Genomic DNA, 23,024 nt, shown 5'->3' with positions numbered 1-23,024 from the left:
GCAGGGGGAGTTGGATCTCCATATGGAAAGGATGGTTTCCCAACTGGGGTTGTGGCAGGAGGTGCTCGTTTTCCTTTGGGAGGTGCGGAAGCAATGGGATCTCACCATGGCCGGGATTCTGTTCCTAGCAAAGCTCCCGGATATGCAGTTGGAATAGGAAATGGCTTTTCCTTAGAACGTGGTGGTATAGGTGGGTCTGCTATACGGGATACTGGGTCTACCTATGGCAAGGACAGTGGGTCATCTGGAGCCATGGCTCATCTGGGTGGCACTGGGAGTTTGGGAGGTGATGGAAAGGAATTACGTTCAGTCCGTGGTAAAGACGGTGTGGTAGGTGCTGATGGACGAGGTGGTGAACATGGGCTGGATTCACAGCCTGGCAAGCCTTCTACTGGACGTGAAACTGGAAAGGGCACTGCCAGTGATTTCAGATCAGGGAACAAAGGTTCATCTGATGACAGAGGTTCGCTTTCAGGTCGAGGAGCTGCCAGGGTTGAGGGCAGAGATCTAGGACAGTTACGGTCCCTTCATGGCACCAAATCTACCTTTGGAGGGGCAGGGAGTAAATCCCGTAATAGATTTGTTGGTGGGATAAGTTCAGGTAGTTTTGGTCAAGGTTCATTGGATTATGGTCAGATGTCAGCTCTTTATGGTGGACCTCCTTCAATAAACCAGAGGAAAGAGGAGCCCAGCCTTGGTATTAAAACAAATGATTTCTTGAAGAATACAGAAAGTGTGGAAAGAAGACGACATTATTGCCTCGATGATCTGAAAGGTACGTGTTTGATCCGTGACTTCTGTCCTGCTGGGCTTTGCAGTTTAATCCTCACATCACTAATCCTGGAGAGAAATTGGATCTTATGCTTTAGACAACTGTAGCTATACTTCACAATTGGGTTATACTATGATCTGTTCCTCGTTCTACCACTGATTTGCTGTTGGACCTTACACAATTTGCTGAGCTCAAACTCCTTAAAAGTGTAAATTCTCCTTGGTTAAATTATCTAAACCAGGTACCATCTGTTCAATCAAATACATGATTCAGATCCATGTAGAACAGACATACTAGTTCCCATAGAGTTTCAAGGAATATGGGCATGTTTGATATTGTTCCGATGTAAAACTTACTGTATCACTTTATTCATTCCAAGATCAAGTGCAGATATCTTTTTTTCCAAGTTCTAGAAACAGATCTGTGCCTGCTTATATTGGATCAACAGGCTCGTTGTGCCTGATTTAAAGTGCTCTTTTCTCTTGTGACACCAGAAGTAGTAAGGTGTTGCTTATAGTAAAAGCAGAGTAAAGTGTATGCAGCCATTTGAGTAAGACCAATGGCTACACTGGCAAGATGATAATGTGAAAACACCTTCCACCAGACCAGGTTGCTCAAGGCCCCATCCAGCCTGGCCTTGAACACTGCCAGGGATGGGGCATACATATAAATAAGGAAGAAAACCAACAGAATTGGAGTTAATAGGGAAGGAGGTGGGGTGTTTATTAGAGAGGGGATGAGGGTGTTAATGTGAAAGAGGGAGTAGAGACAGTGAGACTTGGGGCTGTTTAGGGGAAAGTGGTTGGGCAGTCCTGTATCTGCTCAACGCAGAGAAAAGAATATCCTGGAGTAGCCCAGTTTTCCCAATGGCTTCCATAGAGGGAGCCAGGAAAATTAGCATAGACTTAAAATAGCAAACCTGTAGATAGGTAATGTGTTTTGTGATGAATCCATTCCCCATGAGGCTGATGTTGGGGCTATATCATATGCCAGCCAGTTGGCATGTCCCTTCAGCGCAATGAGTTCATGCCAGCTAGCCCACAGGCTCGTGGTACAAGAGCCTGTCATGACTACAGTATCTAGAGTGCATGGTTCTCCTCATGTGCACGTGCATTTTCATCTATACATTTCTTTGTCAGTGTTAACACAGAGTTAGCATCTTTTCAACATTTTCCTTTCTGAATGTTCAGCACCACGTTGTCACGTCAACAAACAGCTACTGAATGTCAGAGTCCTGAAAGGGGATCCAGCTGAGCTGTCTTGCACTGTCAGTAAAGATGGAGTGTCAGGAACCTGGTTTAAAGATGGATTAAAGGTAGGTGTCTTCTAAGTGCTGTATTTTACGGTTGGCTCCGCTCTCTGGCTTTACCTCTTAAATTGTGTGTCAAAGTGTCCTCCCTCTGCCGGTCTTACTCTAGTCTGAGTATGGCCCTGGAAGGATTCTGCAGGAGCCTGTTGATAGTAAGGTTCTTGATAGAAATACAGCAAGATTTCTCCCTCTTGCTGCTACAAGACATTGTCATTGTTGCTGACCATAGGAGGCTTTGTGTTTGCCATTCTTTTACATGGGCAGAGATGGTGTGGGCCTCTTCCTTGCAACACAATCCTTTTTTCTTTTCTTTGGTGAATGAGAGAAATATGCAAAGAGCAAGGGGAAGATCTTCAAAGGATCCTTCAGGCAGGTGTAAAGCAGAGTGCTCTTTCAAATCAGTGTTTAAGGTCAAGTGTAGGCATCTTATTCTATGTTCCAAAACAGCACTGAAGAGTAATTCCTGTTGTGGGATCCAGGTGATACCATAGGAGTCCAGAAGGGTTATACTTGAGCATGGACCAAAGTTTTTTGTCATTAAGAATAGAAATAGAGAGCTTGGGCATTGTATTAAAATGTCTTTTAATGGACTTTGAATCAAGCCTTTGTGGGGAATATGTTGATAATGGTTGTGCAATGTTACCAGATGAGTAACCTCAGAATATTAGTGTAATTAAACATGTGTCATTCCTAAGTCTTTTCAGTTACATCTCAATTTCTTGTGTTTTGGTTTCTGTGCTTCACCTCGTAGTTAACCAGCATGGAGGGAGTGTGTTTTAAAAAGGAAGGTCTAGTCCACAAACTAATTATTGACAAAGTGGAAGATATTCATGCTGGGAAATACAGGTTTGAAAGTGGAGATATAAAAACTGAAGCTTCAATTTTTGTTGAAGGTGAGTCTACACAAAGTACCAATGCAGTGTGCTAGCCTTCATGTGCTTTAAACAGAACATGTCTTCTCAGAGACCTATTGCTGGTTATTGAGAACTTTATTATAAAGAATTACCATGTAAATTGGAGATAATTTTTGTACAGCTTGGTGCATTTTATCTTTACAGATTTATGTAGGGAGCTTTCCTGAATAGCTTCTATTAACTCAGTGATTTTTGGGTGCACATAACGCTTTATCAGGCGAGATTCATCCATGTGTTCATTCTATTTCCTATGAGAAATGTGCTCCCATTGATACCAAATCAGTGTGATACCAAAAATACTTTATGATAACTAACCCCTAGCAAAGTACATGAATGTATGTGAAGCACTGAGCATGCAACTAAAGGTGAAGGTCCAAATGTTGTGAGCTTCTAAGCATTATTAACAGCATCAAGAGGGAAGCCCTTCCCTCCAAGGTAAGCCTTATCCTCATCCTCTTTGAATTGCAGATTTTAATGACCTCGTATCACCCATTTAGATCCTCCACAGGTTGACAAAGTTCTCCTCAAAAACTTAACGAGTGTTCCTACTGTGGCCAAGGCAGGGCAGAACGTAACCATCAAGATCCCTTTTGAGGGTCGGCTGCCAATCAGAGCAGCTTGGCTAAAGGACAAGATGGAGCTAGCAGATGACACAAGGATCCGTGTTGATAAAACAGACACCTTTACCAAGCTGTCCATCTCCAGCAGTGAGAGAAAGGACGCTGGGGATTACAAAGTCAGGCTGAAGAATGACAGTGGAGTCCTGGAGATCAACTTAAAACTTGTGGTATTTGGTAAGAGCCCCATAATATCCACTGTGGTTTTCATTGTAAAGTTTAGGCAGGAAACCCATTAACACTGGTAACAATCTTACTTAGAGCTATTGGATATTCCAAGATGAACAAGACTATGTAATTTCCCATCAAACTAGAGTACAAGCAAAGATAGCTGATGTGTTTCTCAGTACCAGGTGCCCCTTAGTACAAGGTGATACAGATCTAGTTTGGTTTTGCATGGCCTCAGCAGCTGAGTTTTCAATGTTGGGCAGCTGTTGGAGATGGGACTATATGCAAAAGGCAAATCCAAAATAGATGATCAAGGCCAAATTCAGCCCTACCATAAATGTCTGAGCTCTTTTGGAAGACCAGAAATGGCACTCTTCCTTGATAAGCAGGCTGAATTGGTGCAGTGAGTATGAGAGTAATAATACCATGGAGGAAGGGCCTGCCTTCCCCACAGCTGCTGAGCAAGAGGCAGTGCCTGCTTCAAATGCAGGAGCCAACTCATAGACTCTCTGTGTCCATCTTTCCAGACAAGCCCCAACCACCTGCAGGACCCATCAAAATCGTGGAGAGCTCTGCAAATGATATCACCGTTCAGTGGAAGCCCCCTAAGGATGATGGGGGCAAACCTGTGCAAAGCTACATCATTGAGAGACAGCAGGTGGGCAAGAACGAGTGGGTGACTTTGGGAGAAACCCCCAGGAGCTGCACTACCTTCACTACTAACAAAGTGGAACAAGACACGAGCTATCACTTCAGGGGGAGAGCTGAGGGCACCAGTGATGCACTGGAATCGGAGGAAGTGAAGGCTGTCAGTAAAGGTAAGGAATCACTTTCCATAAGTGTGTTCAACAACCATCTGGGAAATCCATTGTCAAAGATGACATCAAGGGAAACTCGCTGCATTTCAGATGTTGCTACAGATCTAAACTTGAATTGCAGCTCTGAGGTCTTCACCCAAATCTGTGGAGATTGCACATCAAGACTAGAAGTTTATTGTAGGCTTTGGTGATGCTGAGCGGGGTGACGTTAGGTTCTCAGTTCTGCTCCATTCTGAACTGGAAAGCAAGTTTCACAGGGGAAATGCAGCATGCATGAAGATCAAAGAATGTTTTTCCCAGGGGAAACAAGGGGAACATGTGAGGCCTTTTCTTAACTCCATAGGCCAAGGAATGTCTCCCTTATGTGCAGCGTTTTTCAGCATGATGACTTCATTCCCCTGATTTCCAAACAACTAGTTCTATTCTTTGTCCTTCAATAAGTTTAAACACTAGAACAATTTTGCCATCAATGCTCTATTTCTGAGTTTTTTCTTTCTACATTCTTCTCACGATCATGAGAAGACCAGCATTTTGAATGCTTCAGCAGAGGGCTAAGAAAAGCATTCTGCTTCTCATTTTTACCATTAAAAGCAGGAATACTGCTGTCTTTCTCCTACCATGTAAGAATGATGCTCCTCACTCCATAGGCTGACAGGGGAACTGTCAGTTGTGATGGGAGCAGGTCATTAATGAAAACAAAATTGAGGAACACAGGTCCATGCTGAATTCTCTGTGTGGGGGATAACCTCAGGTCTCAATCAGGTTTTCAAAACACATCCACATGGATACCTGGGGGAAATGGGACCAAGAAATGCCACAGAACACTTCCTGATCTTGCAATGAAAATAGGCCTGCTAATAATGAAACACTAACCTCTTCCCAGCTACACCTGGTGCCCCAAATCCCCCTGAGATTGTCAGTGCCAGCAGAGACACCATCACAATCTCCTGGAAAGCACCTCAGAAGAGTGGCAGTTCCCGAATTGTGGGATATCTCGTTCAGAAGCGCAAGAAGGGTACCATGACCTGGCTGCCAGTCAACAGTGTGCCTATAGCAGGTGGGTAGCTTAAATCCTGGAACAGACTGGAGGACCTGGAGAAGGCAAAAAGGTCAACTGGGTTCAGGAGCTGCTGAGGATCTTGCACCTTTTCACACCAGTGTTTTCCCTCTAATTCTTGAGCTGCTGCCTGTCCCATTACAACCATGTTACTCCTGTCTGAAGTTTTACCTTCTTTTTCATAGTGTATGTTTTTCCACAACTACGTTATTCTCACAACTAAGGTTTCACAGCTGTGCCATAGCAAAACCAGCTCTTGGGTTTATATACAGCTGCATGCCTGGGAATATGAGGATTATGATCTCCAGCATATGGCTGGAGCAGAGAGCAGACAAGCTCACTGCTGTGCATCCTCTATAAATAAACTGATGTCTTCAGTTTCTGGAACTAAAGTCTTCATTCCATGTGCAGAATTACTATCCTTAATCCTTGCACTAAGAACTTTGGTAGACAGGAATTTTTAAGTGCAAGGACTATGTAAATACAATATATAAATGCAAGGAATATATAAATCCAAGTGATGTGTTTGGCTGTAGCTAGCATTATCTATCAGTTGAAGGCTAGGACTTCTTATCTAGTATAGAAGAGTTTAAGATTATCCCATGAGGAAAAGCAGTATTTATCCTTTCTCAAACTTAGTAGCTCTCAAGTGCTGTTTGATTTGAAAGGGAATACAATGACCACGTTCCAGAAGTACACATGCACTTGGATAGGGAAGGGCAGGGGAATCAGTGACTCCTGATGGTATACATCTGAGCCAACACCCTCCTTTTCATTCTGCAGACAAGAAGCTGGAGATGACCAACCTCAAGAAAGGTCTGCAGTATGAGTTTCGTGTGGCAGCTGTCAATGCTGCTGGTACAGGAGATGCCAGTGAACCATCACAGCCTGTCTTTGCACGGGATTCCTCGAGTAAGTGCACTGCCCCCCGTCCTTCTGGCTTGGAATTGGTACATCTGAATGTAGACTGGCGATGTTAGTGGAGAGATGATGGCTTCAAGTGCTTGGTAAAAGTATGTGAAGACAAAGATCATATAATTGGGAATGTTTCATGGCAATGGAGAGAATCCGCTGTCAGCATGAGGCAGGAATGGGGTTTGGAACTAGATGATCTTTCCAACCCTTCCAACCCAAACCATTCTATGATTCTATGATTTCCTGTGTGATGTCTCAGTCAAGATGTGGCAGACTCCATGTATGGGGGAGATGTACAGTGTGGAGAAGTACTTGGGAGGGGTTGCAGACAGGTTCAGGGTCGATATCCAATACACTTCAAGTATGTAACCTACTTTAGGTGGCCCTGCCTTGGCAGGGTGTTGGACTTGCGTGATCTCCAGAGGTCCCTTCCAACCCTAATGATTCTGTGATTCTGTGATGTTGGGGAATCTCAGGAAGTGACTGAAAAAAGGGGATAAAAATCCCAGAAAAATAGCTTAAATAAAATTCCTCTTTTCAGAATCTCCAGGTCAAGTGCAGGACCTTAAAGTGAGCAGCAGTGACAGCTCAAGTATCACCTTGACATGGAAGAGACCTGAAGCAAATGATGGGAGTGATGTGAAGGGCTATGAAGTGGAAATGCGGTCTTCTAACAACCTCGACTGGACCAAATGCAATGCTCTTCCCATAGAGATGACCACTTACACAGTTAAAGGCCTCCGAGCCAAGGAGAGGTACTTCCTGCGTGTCAGAGCCCTCAATGACAGTGGCCCAGGAGAAGCCACAGAGCTTGAAGCTTTCCTTGGAGCTGCTCTCCCTGTGGGTAAGTCAAAGTGGGCTTTCAGAATGAGCAAGGTCAATCTACAGGCAAAAGGATGCAGGCAAGGTCTATAGGTCACTGACAAGCTTCTTTTAAGTTCCAGACTATAGCAGAAGGACAAGTACTATGTCACTCCTCTAGAGTATGGTCTTACTTGGTCACCTCATCAGGAAATTGAAGATGCAACTGTTAATAAATGTGTGATGCAGAGTGTTCAGCTCATGTTGAAGACTCATTATGACAAAAACCTCTCCAAAACTACCTTTTCTCCTCTTTTCTGTCCAACTAGCTGTTGGGAAGGCATTAGGAATATACCAGACACAGGTGTGTGACTGTCAGCCAGAGATTCTGTAGTAATGTACAACTTTTTATTGTAATCCCTGTCTTTTCCAGTTCCTCCAAGGTTACTAATAGATGACACAGTGAAAAGCTTCCTGGTTATAAAAGCAGGAAATACCATCCGAGTGAATATTCCCTTTGAAGTAAGTATTCAAACGTGTTAGTAAGAATTCCCCACCTGTTTTCAAGTAGTAGTCAATAGACAGGGAAAACAGAGCTTTCCTGGCATGGAATTTTGTTTACAAGACACTGGGCAGATTCTTTAAGCTGCATGTGCTGTGTATACTCTCTGCATGGGGAAAACATGAGCAAGAATTCAGCTGTCACTCTTAGCATTAGTGTTATAAGACATTAGGGTCACTCATTAACCTCTGCAGATAAGGCCCAATGCTGGCCATCCAACTATCTCAATATTAGCATCATCTGATACTATCTGTCATACTTAGTTTAAAAATCAGTTCTTCCTCTCTGACTCCCTCAGAAGACCTTGGGGTAGCATTTCTAGCCACATCTTCTTGACTGTTTGTCATACTAAGCAGCAGGACTTCAGCTATAGGTGGACTTGAGGAATGGGCAAGCGCTGCAATCCTGTCTGCTTAGAAATGAGCTCGGAGTAACACAGATAAAATCTGGGATATCAGGAAGAGGAGAGACCAAAGATGGCATAAGGGAAATAAAGACTTTGAGGTTGTTTCTTCTTTCCAAATCCAGCAGTAACTACTATTAACTACTGATGTCAACTGTCTGTCCTGATTTGTCCTTGTTTGACATAGTTAGCCTGGATATCTTATTCAAATAATATTCTTATAAGACACAGAGAAAAAAGTTACAGAGAAACTTTAGAGCAGCCCTTTCTTTCGGCCTGTTAGATCCATCTTGGATCCATATTTCTAAATATTACTTTAGTGTGCCATGTAGGTACTCATTTTTGCAGGTATACTTTGAGTAACCTGCTCTAGTGGAAGGCATCCCTGCCTGTGACAGGGGTTTTGGGACTAGATGAGTTTTAAGGTCCCTCCCAACCCAAACCAGTCTGAGACTCTATGATTTGGGACAAGATAACAAAACTAAAGAATTAAAGCTGCAATCTGGAGGCAAAACAAGGGGGCCACAACTTGTGTTTTTTCTTTGCAGGCATCTCCAGACCCAGTGGTGACTTGGTTTAAGGATGGGCATCCTCTTCCAAACCAGGCTACAACAAACACCAAAGATGGTACCACACAGCTGCTGATCGGAGCAGCTGAATTCACTGACAGCGGCACCTACACAGTTGAGCTCCAGAATGGGTTAGGGAAAAGAGAAACATTCAGCTTCCAAGTTCAAGTTACAGGTGACTCACTCACTACCACATATACGTGCAGATTCATTGCAGATAGGCAACAAACTGAGTTGGTCATGGTGAGCACTGGTGCAGTTAAGTGCAATTTTCCATGAGGTTCAGTCTGGTCACTTTGTGGTATCACTTGGCGGTGTCTGCAGGACAGAGCAGTCCACTGGTTAAAATAACAACTGGCTTCCCAAGTGACTCTGCTTAAATAGGATAGTGCAAAACACAGGAGAGCAGGTCATCCCCTTTGTAACAGTCTAAGGTTGGTTAGCAGCAGGCTGTAGGACATTTAGTCATAGCTACTACAACTCTATATGCTGTCTCCCCAGAAGTTATACAAATTTAGCTGTACCACCCTCATCTCCTCCCTATAAGAAGGGAAGATCCTGAGCAATGCAGATGTAATGTGGCAGAAGTTCAGTTAATAGCAAATGAGTTGGTGTGACTGGTGAAGGAATCTAATTTTGTCCCTTCTAATGACCAGGATGTTTACTCAGCCCCCAGAAATAGAAGGTACTCTGAGTTTTTAGGGTTCTGTACTGTGCCACTCTCCCTACATCTTTGGTATTATTTGCCTTCATCTGACAGATATCCCACAATCACCTGGACCTATTCAACTGCAAGAGAATGTGCCAAACACAGTGACAGTAACCTGGGAGCCCTCAGCATCTGAGAAATGGGAGAGTAACCTCTACTACACAGTCCTGAAACGTGAATCACAGAAGGGCCTGTGGCGTGTGGTGGGTGACCTGATCTACACCAACAAGTTCACGTTCACCAGCCTGATCCCAGGCCGGGACTACTACTTTAGAGTTGTGGCAAAAAATAACTTGGGAACCAGTGGTCCATCTGAAACTGTGCAGCCTTGGAGAATTCAAAAACCAAAGGGTAAATCAGCTTCTACAGATGTTTGTGTGTGCTGTCATGCTTTGTTTCTTCTCTTGTCTCTAACACATGATCCTGAAATGGGGGTGGCCTCCTGGGAACACTTAGTTGCCTAGGGAATGCATGGAGACAACTTAAGACATTCCAGTTCAGCAAGGAAGGAAGTGTCATGACTGAAAGCCAGTCCTTTAAGCCCTGTCTTGTCTTGCTGTGGAGCAGTAGCTGAGCTGTGTTTATGTGCTGCTTGTTGTTGTTTGCAGCCAAGCTTCATGTCAAACCACAGAAGTACAAGGGAGTTAATCAGAACCAGCCCCCGAGGATCCTTGTCCCGTTGAAGCCTCACGTGGTGACCACTGGCAGCGAGTGCCACATGAGCTGTGCAGTTGGAGGCCATCCACCTCCAAAGATCAGGTGGTATAAGGACAGTAGAGACCTCTCCAACGATCCCACCTATTTTTGCACAAACGACTTCGGAGTCTGCTCCCTGGTCGTCCTGGGTGTCACGAAACAGGACGAAGGAGAATATATGGTAGAAGCCACGAATGAGTCGGGCCGTGCATTCAGCAAAGCCTTCCTCACTATTAAAGGTAAGAACAATCCTTAATGCTCCTCTTCCTTCATGTCAAGATACGTCACTGCTGTTAAGATGCCTTAAAACTGTAGCCATGCAGCTTTATTTACTGGCAAGAGCGATGTCCCATAAGGCAGTGGATATCTGGACTGCTTTATTGAATTTGTAATTATCTTAGTAGTCATGAACTATGAAATGAAATAGAGATGAAAAGGCAGACATGGGAAAAGCACTTGAATCCCACATGATCCAGGAGTTTTGTTTGGCCATAGCAAATCGTTTAGAAAGAAATATCCCACCTTCATTTGATAAGATAATGTCTCAGTTTTCTATAGTGCAGAGCAGAAGATCCTGCCAGATGTGCAACGTCAGGTGAAGCAATGAGGAAAGAGCTGGTGTTATGTGGCCAAAGGGAATGAGAAAGGAGGAAAGAGAGGGACAAGGTGTAAGTTAAATAGGGCCACTGGGGATCCTGATGTGAACAGAGAATCAGCGTGGTTGACTGAGGGTAGGACTGATGGTGGATTATATTTATAGATAACTATTGCTGGCAATTTTACTCAGTTCATTTTGAAATATCCTTTACTTTGAGTCAAATATTTTCCTTTTAATGCAATTCAGAATACCTTGGTGGGATTATAGGAGTGGAGAAATGGGGCAGTTCAATCCCTGTCATCCTTTTGCAGACATCTCCCTGATCACAATACTGAGCTACTTCTCCTTTCTCTTCTTTTCAGACTCCACCTTGTAGCATGACCTTCCTGAGAACATCCCTGCACTGCTGTGTAAATATGAAGGGTTTTATTGAGAACTGGTCTACACAAACGCTATGTCTTAATCTTCAGATGTGTATTATAGTCTGAGTGCTTTCGTTTTCAGAGCCAGTAGTTGCATTTGGAACATGATGCTGCACTGTAGCCAAAATGGGGGGGAAAAGCACTAAGAGAACTGTATCTCTCTGAAATGATCATAGGTTTCCACTAGACCTTTAAAGCACAATTAGAAACTTCAGGAACACAGAAGATGAGAGGAGAAATAATTGGCTAAGATGAAAGTTTCCATGGAGAACACAGGCGGGAGAGATCGTTCTGCCACACCACTCACCTACTGGCAGGCTGCAGCAAGAGTCTTTCTTGACACCAGGGATCTAGGAAGCCTTTTAGAGTGTGATTTTTCTAATCCAAAGCAATCATTTTAGATTCCATGTAATTCTCAACAGGTTTCCTAATTGTGCTCTGCATTTGTTCCACCTCCAATAGCAGCTGAGTGTTTTATTTCCCTTAACCTCTAAGCTGAAACCAGTATCTGCCTGCTAGTTTTATCTGGGCTATAAAGGGATACATTCTCAGACTAGGCTAACATGGGGTAGAGCTACTTACAGTGAAAATTCATTGATGGGAGTGGTTGGAAATCTAGAACCAACTGTATTAGTGTGTGCAGATCAGTGCTGTACTTAGAAAATCTACTAGAGCAAGTGCTGTAAACCAGGATGTACCTGTCCTAAACCACCTTTGAAACACAACTGCCCCAACCTCATGTCATTGCTGGAATGTTTTTGCCTAATGCAAAAAGAGGTTAAAGGTCTTTCATGTTTGACCAGAAAGATGAGGTACCGCCAGAGATCTTCTGCCATGGCTGGGGAATTCCATCACTGAGTGGAGGAGGAGACTGGAAAGCACAAATGTTATGATGACTGTATGAACATACAGCACTGGAGCCTTAGCACCAAAGGTACTTTGCCAGCATCTAGGCAACAGGAGAGTGTAGATCAAAGACTCAAAGGCACTGGATCCTCAGACCCAGTCAAACATTTGTGTGGGGCTGAAATGTTCTTTCTGCTGCTATTTTGTACAATGTTGTAGACAAAGCGACAGTAGATGATGACATTAAACCATAATTCAGGCAAATCCACCACGAGTAAGTTTTTATTTTGGAGGAGGAAGTGCAGCCAGTTCCTGACTGTAATCGGTGTCTGCTGCAGTTCTCATGTGTAAAGGCTGTGTGAGCTCACCCCTCGCCCTGTGTTGTGTATGTAGGTTCCTGTGGCACCTTGGGAGAGCAGAAGAACAGCTAAAAGGCCTTTACAAGTTTAATTCTTGCTAATCTGTGCCTGTGCTGATGGGGTGGCAGAGTGGTGCAGGCTCTGCTCACGTGAAATAGGCTCAGAAGGATATAAGCATGTGCATGGTAGCATGAGGCAGCCACTCACTGTGATCAGGATGTACCCACAGCCAAGTGGCATCATGCCTCCTTCCTTGAAGCTATCACTACCAGCTGATACAAGGAATGTTCATGTGGCATGCCAATCTTCAGCAAGGATCAGTCTATTTAGAGTGTGATAACCCTCACCACTGTGTTGTGACCCTGCTGCAGGTGCTCCTTCAGCCACTGGATGAAGCCTATGGACATTCCCCCTGTTACACACAAGAGAAATACAGGGCTGCTCCCCACTAAGTTTGTCTTCCATTGGGGCCCACCTTCTGCCCTTTGCTCCTCCCTTGGCTGCTTAGCTGGTCCCATCCCTTCATTTCCAGGGAGTGGTGCTATAGGACTGCAGAGCCCTCCAGGTCTCCCCAGGCTTCTACAGTGCAGGAGCTCTGTGGTTCCAGCTTCTTCAGAGGCCTGAGAAACTTTAGATCGCCCATGAACCTCCATTTAACAGCTGCCATTGACATGTCTTACCTCGAGCTAAAGGCCTGAACACTTCTTTCCTGGGTTATGAGTTTATGGCAGCAGTGGCTGTAGACTCAAGGGTGCCCTGACATTGTCACCCTCAAATAGTTGAGGATGGTGCCCTTCTGTGTGCTCCTGTAGCTTAGATCCAAACATCACCCAATACCTAAAGGGGGTTGACAAGAAATCTGGATAGGGACAGGGGCATATGGGATCATCATCTCTGCTTCCAAAGCCTTTGCTCCTGAACAGAGACAGTGCAGCTGGTCTGGAGATGCAAACCAGGAGGTGACTGCTGCTGGAGTCCCAGAGGTGGGTAAGGAGGCCACTTACACCACACGCAGAGGGGTTTGTAGGCTGCACCAAGGCAGGAATTCGACCTGCATGGAAACACACAGCCGTGGTACCCTGTTGCGTGTCGTGCTGTGTTCCTTCTATTCCATGCTCAGCTCTGGTTGTGTGGCTGGAGGATGGAGATGTGGGAGCAGAGCATGGGTGCACACAAGCCACTGTGGTTTACATGACTCTGTGGTCACCAGGATGGGGCTGTGGTTTCACTAAGGTCCAACTCAGTGTCCTGCTCTAGGTGGGAGAACTGCCCTGGTCTGCTTTGTCTTCATGGCTTCCTTTTCTCAACATCAGGTAAGACTTTTGTCCTTTTATACTGCTTCCCATTCCCATTCCAGGAGCTGTCAGCCTGGCAGCAAGTGTGTTCTGAATGGGCAGAGTGGAGTGTGAAGGGGCTGATGCCCGAATTCCCTGACTAATCTTACTTCTGGACCTGGTACCATGACAGACAGAACCCAGCCGCTGCAGTGGGGCTGGTGTTGGCTGTTCACTGCTGAAGTCAGCGAGGTGAACCCAGTGTGGACAGCATCTTCACCTGCCTGACCACTGAGCATGGTCTGTGGGCCAGAGGTGTGTGATTAACCTGGGTGCTGCTCTATCTGATGGAGCTCACCGTTGTTCTAGTCTCATTTTAAGGCAGGATGCAGCACCACGAGCTCAGTGGAGGTGATGCTGTGTGTGCTCGGTTGCTCTGAGAGCAGCTTCAGGAAGTACCTTGACTCACAGAAAGGATCCTGTTAAGCCCCAAGGAGCTGGGGTGTGGGTGATGGGGAAATCATCACAGCATTAATGCAGCTCATCTGCTATTCTTGCTGTAAATAGGGATCTAAGAGGCCTCCAGGTCTAGTCCTTTCCCTCTGCCCAGCCCTGGCTGCTGTGGTCCTCCAGGGGGTCAGAGCTGTCCGAGAGCTCACCCAAAAGGGATCATGCTGAGATGAAATGTGAGTGAAATCACCCAGAGGAACACAGTGTAATGTGCTTGTGCTGGCTGGTTCCCTCAGCCTCGCCGGTGACACTGGCTCCTCCTCACCCTCAGCAGGCTCAGCCTTCTCCAGCAGCTGCAGATTTGCATGTCAGACCCAGAGGCACTGACCTGTGAAGTTCTGTTACCCTGCAGATGACATCTCTTGCTTGCTCACTCCTGTGCAAGCAAAGCCACTCTCTGACCTGGTCCAAACCTCTGGTCTGGGCATTGCCATTCCCTTTAGGGTGGCCTTGGAGCAGCCGGAGCTTCTGGAGATGCTGGCTTGTGCAGCTCTTTGTGTCCGCAGCTCTTTGTGTCCACACCTCTGCTGTCCATGTGCAGCCCTCTGCACTGACCCTTGGGTGGGAATGTGGCTGCCTCCCCCTTGCCTGCTGTAACCGCTTAGCACCGGGCAGGCAAACCCAGGTTTCTCTGCCCTCTTTCCCCTCCTCTTCCTCACCCACCATTCCCAGCTCCTTCCCTGGCAGCACAGCCCCAGTTTTCCACATCCCTGATGTAAGGCTGGCAGCGGGCAGAGGTTGTTTTGCCTCCTCCAGCTGCCTGCATTGCCTCTACCTCCACCCGGCCCTTGGCTCTTCTGCCTTGGTGTGGCACGTAGTGGCCTTTGTTCTCGCCCGTTGCATGGCGAGCAGATGAAAGCCGACCATGAAGCATAATTTATAGCTAGCTTGAAACACAGTTTTGGCAGGGCAAAGCACGCCAAAAGATGTAGCAATGCCTGAGGAGCTGCGCTCATAGTGCTTATCAAATGATGCTTGAAAGGCTCCGTAATGCAAGACGAGGGTTGAGTTGCTCAATTCTAGCAGAGGATAAACTGCCTCTATTACAGGGACACGTGTTTGGGAGCAAGGCGCTGATAGCTGGCTTCTGAAAACTCGTCCGGCGAGGCAAATCAGAGCTTTGGGAGCCTTGGTCCAAAGGGCAGTCAGGCTGCAGGAAAGAGCCCGAACAGGGCTGCACCACCTCTCCTGTCCACCCCTCTAGAAAACTGGCCCAGAAAGGAGTTCATTGCCTTTAATGCAATCAAATATGCGAGTAAGCTTCACGCTGGCAACACTGGAGTGTCTGGGCAGCAGGAATTTGGCACCAGCCGCCCTAGGGGTGTGTGCTGACTGCACAGTTAACCCCAGCCACCAGGAAAGCCTGGTCATGAGTTGGTGCGTGGCGAGAGCTGGGCTGTGAAACCCTCGGACAACGCTGAGCCTTTAGGACAATCATGTTTCCTATGTGGGGAAGACCAGGCTCTGAGGGCAGATGCTGTTGTGATGCTGCAGAGACTGTTCCAGCAGTTCTGTTGGGGCTATTGAGCTTTTCAGGTTAGTGGGGACCTTAGAGAAACATGGGCCATGCATGGGTCATCTCCTGTGTGTGTCCTAACGTGGAGCTGCAGTGAGCTACCTGTCCATATGTGCTGTCCACTCCTGACCCAGGCTTCTCCATCACTATCTCAGTCTTCAGCTTTGGCTTGAGTTATTCCACCCAGCTCTCTCCAGCACACGTCCTGAGGTTTGTGCTGGAAAACCCACACCCCACCACTGCCCTCAATGAATTCTGACGTTTGAGCTACACAGAAAAAACCCTGATGATAATCATCATAGAATCATAGAATAGTTAGGGTTGGATCATCATCATCATCAATAATAACGTTGTAGGCCACCACATGGGTCCAAAGAGCATGATCTGTAGATGCAGCCTGCTCTGACTGGGAATGTCCCAAAGCAGGGTCCATGCTGCCTGCCTCAGAACCAGGATAAATCCCTGTCCCTCTTTCATTCTGATGATGTTGCTGAGCAGGGAAGACCCTGGGACATTCAGCTGGGAGTCCCCTTGGCCAACACTTCTGCCTCCCATCCATTGGGACAGGACTTTTTGTACCACCCAAGGCCAAAAAGGTGTCCTAGTTGCAAATGTGTCCTCTTTTCCTTCCCACAGCCAGTGCAAATGCTTTGAATTCCATTTGCTGTGCCAAGAACAAGTAGTTTCCCTTCCCAAGGAGGTTGCCCTCCTTCAAAAGCTCCTGCTGGGCTGCGGCAAGGTGCCGTTTCCTCTCCCTTTTGTTGCCTATGAGGGCAGGAAATTTCCAGGATGTGAGACCTCAAGTAGGATATGGGGCAAAGCTTCCTAGAAAAATGGTGTTAAAACCCATTTCTGCACCGAGAGGTCTGAATCTTATTGTATTTTGTCAAATCAACTTAAATTGGGGATTATTGAGGGCAGATGCTACCAAATAACTACTGAAACATCCTTGGTTTTCTAGGTGAAACCTTTGTACAGAACATCAGCCTGTTCTTATTACAGGAGGAGGATGAGACACTTTGTTCTACAGAAGCAAGGTAAGATACTGGTTTCCAGTCATTCCTAAAAGTAGAGCAGTCCTTAATGCTTTAATTTGAATGAAATACGTGTATTTCAAGCCCAGCAGTTACAGTGTCTTTAAAGAAAAGAGGATTTGCTTTCTGGTGTCACAGAAGTGGTGAACCTCCTCTTCAGCCTCAGCATCTTCACACTGCAGAGCGCTGGCTTCGAGTTCTGCAGCCATGGCAAACAGATGTGGTAGACCCCAGTGGGAGCCACATTTCAGCTGCTCATTCTGACCCTTCCACAGGGATGTTTGCAGTCCCCCAGGTGCCATGGAGGACTCTGGAGTTAGAAAGGACAATGTTTGGCTGCACAGTTGTCATCCATCCCCAGTCTGTGCACTGAAGCTCTCCTTATGTCCATGAAGCTGCTGGTCAACTTGCTTAAAACACCAATTTTCTCTTCAGGGCCAGAGCACACCACGTATGGGGAGGATGGAGGAGGTGATGCCTTCAGCCTGGTTGATCAGAGGTTACCTAGGAGCCTTTCTCCACCACAGGAGGAAGAGCCAGGTCCTCTCCAAGGTGAGAATGGGCAAATGACACCATGCAGAAGCTGCAGCAGGGACAATTCCAACTGCACGTGAGGAACAAGCTTTTTCCCATAAGGGATGTGCAGCCCTGGTATAGGATCTTTTATTGAGGATATTCAAAACTCAGCTGGGCAAGGACTGGAGCGACCTGAGCTGGCTTTGCAGTGAGCCTGACTTTGACCATGACCCAGGACCTCTCAAAGACCCTTCCAACCTAAATATCTCTATGCTATTCCCCTACTGAAGGGCAGTGACACTTGCATGCACGTGGTAGCTTATTGCATCCTACAGAAGACTTGGAAAGGGAGATGGCACTTGACAATGGCAAAATCCACAGCTGCTTTTCTCTCCATTATAAACCAGGGGTGGGTGTTTGCTGTCCTCCAGCAGCATTGAGACCAAGCCTGGTGTGCACATGGCTGGACGTGGTGGGCAGTAGCATGACACAGACATGCAGACCAACCTCCCATGCTTGTCTCAACAGCATTGCCCACTTCCAAGGGAAGCCTCTTGCAGCAACCCCAGGTAAGGGGTCCCCAAGAACAGGCTTCAGCATCACCACAGGTAAGTGCCATGAGCACAGGGTGTCCCTCATTGCACCCATCTCCTCCCACATATCTTCTCCTGAAGATTAACAGCCTACACTGTGGTGCACTGGGAAAGACCTTGGGAGAGGCCAGCCCCAGAGATCCTGGGATCTGATGCAGCCTCCTGGACTCTGCAAAGGAGTTTGTTGTCCCAGACTCACTCAAACCACGTCACAAACTTTGCCCTTGAGTTGCTGGGTGAGGACCACAGCAAGGAGAGGCTTTGCCACAGGTTCCCACATGGTGAATCTTGGTGTGAAGCATCTCTCCCTTGACACGGATGAGTGAAGAGACAACCAGCTTGCCCTGAACTGGACATTGCCATAGCAAAGGGTACTGGGTAGGGATGGGAGATCAGCAGCTCCTTGACCAATTTTGTGGAGGCTCCTCAAGTGAGATGGTGACACAAGGAGACTAAACTGGGTGGACTGGCCACTTTGATAGTCTTCTCCTGGAGGGAAAGCAGAGCTCTCTCCATCTCCATCACCATCCTCCCCACCCAGGGCACCTCCCTGGTGCCTGCCCTTCCCTGTCACTGCATGGTCACTCCTGGTGCTAGCTTCCAGAGTGACCTGCTGACCATGGCATGTCCCTTTTTAGTTGCTGACAACTGGGAGCAGTTCAGAGCTGTGGTGTTGTTGCTCATCAAAGGTGGGACCTGGGATGTGCTGTTTGGCAGCGGATGGCCGAGCGTAGGGAAGTAGGGAACCACAGAGGGGACAACCTGTACCCTCAGTCTGGATAGCAACTGAGTCTGGACCTGCAGGTTCCCTCACAGAGCTTGAAGGGTGGTCTCCAGCCCACAGACATCCTGCCCTGCTTTGTGTTTTCCCTTAGGTGCATTACATGTGCCATCTGCCACAAACAGAGGCAGGAAAAGCAGGGAACCGGGAATGCGAGGCCAAGGAGGTCCAGTTGACAGGGCAGGGACTTGGTCTGCTCTCCAGCCCCAGAATGGTCAGGAGTGGAGCTCAGGGAACACAAAGAAAAGGCTGGGAGAGGTGGGTTAGTTCAGATTGAATGAGGGAAAGTTTGGAGGGATCTTATACTCTATGTGGGGAATTAACTGGAGGATGCAGAGGAGATGGAGCCAGATGTTCAGAGGTGCATGGGGCGAGGAAGAGAGGCAGTGAGAACAAGCTGGGACACGGGAAATTCCTTTCAGATACCTGGGAAAAAAATCCACCATGAGGGAAGTCAAACACTGGGAGAGAGGCCAGAGGGGCTGCAGGATCTCCATCCAACCTCAACTGGACAACGTCTGGAGCAACTGGACCCTGAGCTGGTCCAGCAAAGCTGGCTGTGCTTTGGGCAGAAGGTCAGTCTCTTCCTCTCTATCTCAATTATTCCATGTTTCTGTTAGGACACACCTTGATGATGCATTAACTTCGTTCCCAGGTACTTGATCTCCGTTACGCAATGCTTTCATCTGGCTGCATGTAGTAGCCTCGCAGCTGCTCTGTGTGAATGAGCCTTCCTTACTGTCCTCACCTAAGCTCCCATCCACAATAGGAGACTTCTGGGGCTTGGTGAAGTCTACCTGCTTTGCCAAGGGCCAGCCCATGATCTGCCCCACCTTCTCATCCTCCTGCAGCACCACCCCAGAACCACCTCGGTGCCACACGTGTGCGAGTGCAGGGAAGGCTTTGCTCAAGAACAACCTTGCCCACATGTCTCAGCAGGCTTCTGGGTGGCTTCCCTCAGCTTGTGGCAGCTCCATGCTCACTTGCAGCTGGATCTTGGTTACCCTGTTGGGTCTGAGCTCTCCATCTGCCCTCTTCCAGTGGCTCTTTCTGGTCCCACAGAAGAAAGAGAACCTTTTGTGAGAGGTAGAGCAAAACTAAGGCTTTGCAAATCTGAAGTGCAGGTTTCCTCATGGAGAAACCGTGCCAGGCTCTGGGAAGCCTCAGCTCTACTGGGGCAAGGCGAATACAAGAAATCCTCAGCATGCTTACCTCTGTCCCTCCTGGTGACCACCTGCCCTGAGGACGCAGCAACCCTGAGTGCTAGAGGAATACCACAGCAGGACTCCCTGCCACCACTTTTGGGAGCCAACCGTTCTCCCTTGGCAGATTTCACAGCAACCCGTAGCCACTTCCAGCTGAGGAGTGCCTGACAAGTCGGAACAGCAAACCCTGCACCACTCTGGGAGCAGCACCGGGCCAGCGAGCCCTTTGATTGCGATCGGCGAGCTGGCAGGAATCCCAGGAACTCGTACAAAAATGCTTTGAAGAGGGCAGATGCACAAGGCGTGTCCCGTGTGGGGCGCGGGGCCGTGAGTCATGGCATCGCCATGCGATGCACATGCACGGCTGGACCGCGGTGACGGCCCCGACACCCTCACATCAGCAGAGCCCTGAGTTATTGTGATGTCTTTTTTATTTAACCCTCCAATCTGTCGCCCATCACACCCCGAATTGAGGTTTGTTGCCCTCTCCGCCTTCCCCCCACTGCTGCCTGCGAGCTCCAGACAGAAAGGCAGACAGGGAATTTGCTCCAGGCACTGGTAGGTGCAAGCTCTGCTGCTGCGCTGGGGATGACACTCGCCATGCCCTGCTAAGTAAGCATCCCCAGCCCGGGGTACAGAGCAGAAGCAGCAGTTTGCACAGAGGTGCAATGAGCTCCTTCATTTAAGCATTTCTTGCTCTTTTAGACATGGATTTAGAGTCTGTTGCAGAAACCAGGGAGGTTCATAGAATGGTTTGGGTTGGAAGGGACCTTAAAGGTCATCCAGTTCAACCCCCTGCCCCGGGCAGGGACACCTTCCACTAGAGCAGGTTGCTCCAAGCCCCTGTGTCCAACCTGGCCTTGAACACTGCCAGGGATGGGGCAGCCACAGCTTCTCTGGGCACCCTGTGCCAGCGCCTCAGCACCCTCCCAGGGAAGAGCTTCTGCCTCAGAGCTCATCTCAGTCTCCCCTCTGGCAGGTTCAAGCCATTCCCCTTATCCTGTCCCTACATCCCTTGCCCAAAGCTCCTCTCCAGCTTTCTTTCCCTTGAGCTAGACCATACAAACATGTACCAAGAAACTATTGCTTCTTGAAAGCCTTTGTGAGCCCCGTCCCCAGCTCCGCTCCCTGTCCCCAGCACCAAGCCCAGCTCAGCATTTTGGGCAAGTTATGAAACAGGGCAGATGCCGGAGCCAAATGACGGGCTGTGATAAACACTTGGCTCTCCCGTGCAGGGACAGGGTGAGGGCTGTTCCTTGCCGTGGGGGAAATGACATTACAGGTTTGCAAGAGCTGGGCACTTTGTTGTGCAGAAGCCATCTGACGCTGACAGCCTGTCATTGATTTGCGAAAACATCGCTTGGCATCGATAACAAGCTTTCAGGAGAAACAAGTAGGACAGAGCAAAACAACAGCCAGGTATTGCTTTGCTGTTCCCTACCCGGGCTGGAAGCACACAGACCCATGCCTGCTCTTCATCCTTCTCCATCCCACTTGGGCATCGTCAGTCTGCTCTTGGGCAGCACTCAGCCTTCATCTTGGCTGGTTTTGCTTGGGCATGCTCTTGAGTGTCCAGGCTGGTTGGATGATGGAGCGGAGTAAAGGCACTGCATCCCTTGGGTGAGGTGTCAGGAAATGGGAACTAAAGGTAATTACCCTCTAGTTGCTCTAGTCCTGTGTCTCAATGACAAAGCTTGAGTTTCTGCTGTTGGGTTTCACTGGAGGAGCATCCTGAAGCATCAGAAGAAGGTGCACAGTGTTCATCTTCCCCAGGAACATGCCCTGTGCTTTCTGATACTGCTCTTGTTCTTATGAAATACAAAATACTGTTCACAGGCCACCAGAGAAACACAAAACCTGAATGAAACAAAGTGCTTTCCTTCTCCTTTCAAGGAGGGACCCAGCACATGGGTGCTGAAAGTACCAGGCCTGTGGGCAGAGCCTGGGCACTGATGATTCCCACCAGAGAGAAACCGCACAGTCCTGTCCATGGGGTTTACCCTCCATGGGACAGTGGGAAGGAGCCCGTTCCTCCTGACCCTTCTCTGGGCTGTCCTGGGAGACACGGGAAGCCTCTGCCCTCGGCCTCCCTGCAGTTGGGGTTTGTACCTCTTCTCCTGTATCAGCCTCTCGTGGCTTGGCAGGAGCTTTGTCAGCTCTTGCTTCGACCTGAAACTGGTCACACCAGCACTGAGGTGTTCGGTTCTCTGCAGGCGAGTTGCTGCAGTGTGGCTTGGCAGAGGGAGAATTCTCTGCTCGGATTCGTAACCCGACATGTCATTTCTTGTACAGCCACTTTATCTTCTCTTCCACTGCCTAAAAGTCCTCTTTTTCTCTGTGCTACCCCAAGTTACTTGCAAAGGTTGCCCCAACTCTTTGCCTGGTGCCTGCCCTCGTTCATCCAATGGATGTCCATGAAGAAAAGGTAACCCCTTTTGGGAAGAGGTCTCACCCCCATGACCACAGCAGGACCCTCCATGACCTCTACGTTAGGTGCTGTGCAGGTGACCCTGCAGTCCTGGGCAGGTAGAGCAAGCAAATGGGGAGCTGGACACCCTGACCAAGGGAGGAGCATCTCGGCAGGATGGAGGCTGGATGCCCAGGAAGGAATGGGCACTGTGGGCAGTGATGCTGCTCTGACCCATGGTGTGTTCAATGCTGCCTTCTACTAGCAGGGGTGTCCCCAGGCTCTTGGCACTGAGACACCGTTTTGATTCACTTTAGACAAAGGGAAATAATAAAATACAAGCCGAGCAGGCTGTGTGGGAGATCCTCCAGCTCTCCATCCACCAAAGAGCACTATTCCCTACCCAGACCCACAAAGCCTCACCCACAAGCACCTTCACAGTGAAAGGAAGGGCGATGTCCACTGCCACCCCTCCTGCCTCCCAGCCTTGCCTGGTCCCCGGTGGTACCCACACGATCCCCTTGCCCACAGTGGGTGCCGGCACAGGCTGGGGGAGGCAGATGTGGGGCGAGGGCAGCGGGAGCTGTGTGTGCCCTGCAGCGGGGAGCGGTGGGTGTGTGCAGGCAGGGCTGTATATCCAGTCTGGCGGAGGG

The 23,024-nt window shown here is 48.1% G+C and overlaps 1 protein-coding gene across 1 annotated transcript in view; it reads left to right on the top strand.

Moving 5' to 3' along the window:
- The window catches only part of LOC104409148 (immunoglobulin-like and fibronectin type III domain-containing protein 1), a gene marked incomplete at both ends in the record, with an annotated part of 44,193 nt that overhangs the window by 13,587 nt on the left and 7,582 nt on the right, over nucleotides 1-23,024 (top strand). Inside the window, 11 exons of the mRNA XM_010018944.1 lie at nucleotides 1,963-2,087; nucleotides 2,833-2,974; nucleotides 3,493-3,789; nucleotides 4,308-4,598; nucleotides 5,482-5,655; nucleotides 6,439-6,567; nucleotides 7,121-7,414; nucleotides 7,805-7,893; nucleotides 8,885-9,080; nucleotides 9,666-9,965; nucleotides 10,223-10,549. Coding sequence (XP_010017246.1) covers nucleotides 1,963-2,087; nucleotides 2,833-2,974; nucleotides 3,493-3,789; nucleotides 4,308-4,598; nucleotides 5,482-5,655; nucleotides 6,439-6,567; nucleotides 7,121-7,414; nucleotides 7,805-7,893; nucleotides 8,885-9,080; nucleotides 9,666-9,965; nucleotides 10,223-10,549 — 2,364 coding nt within the window. The remainder of the gene's footprint in view (nucleotides 1-1,962; nucleotides 2,088-2,832; nucleotides 2,975-3,492; nucleotides 3,790-4,307; nucleotides 4,599-5,481; nucleotides 5,656-6,438; nucleotides 6,568-7,120; nucleotides 7,415-7,804; nucleotides 7,894-8,884; nucleotides 9,081-9,665; nucleotides 9,966-10,222; nucleotides 10,550-23,024) is intronic.

Source organism: Nestor notabilis, unplaced genomic scaffold (genome assembly GCF_000696875.1).
Source record: "Nestor notabilis isolate BGI_N333 unplaced genomic scaffold, ASM69687v1 scaffold5637, whole genome shotgun sequence".
Classification (NCBI taxonomy): domain Eukaryota; kingdom Metazoa; phylum Chordata; class Aves; order Psittaciformes; family Psittacidae; genus Nestor; species Nestor notabilis.
This window is presented reverse-complemented; position numbering and strand designations above follow the sequence as displayed.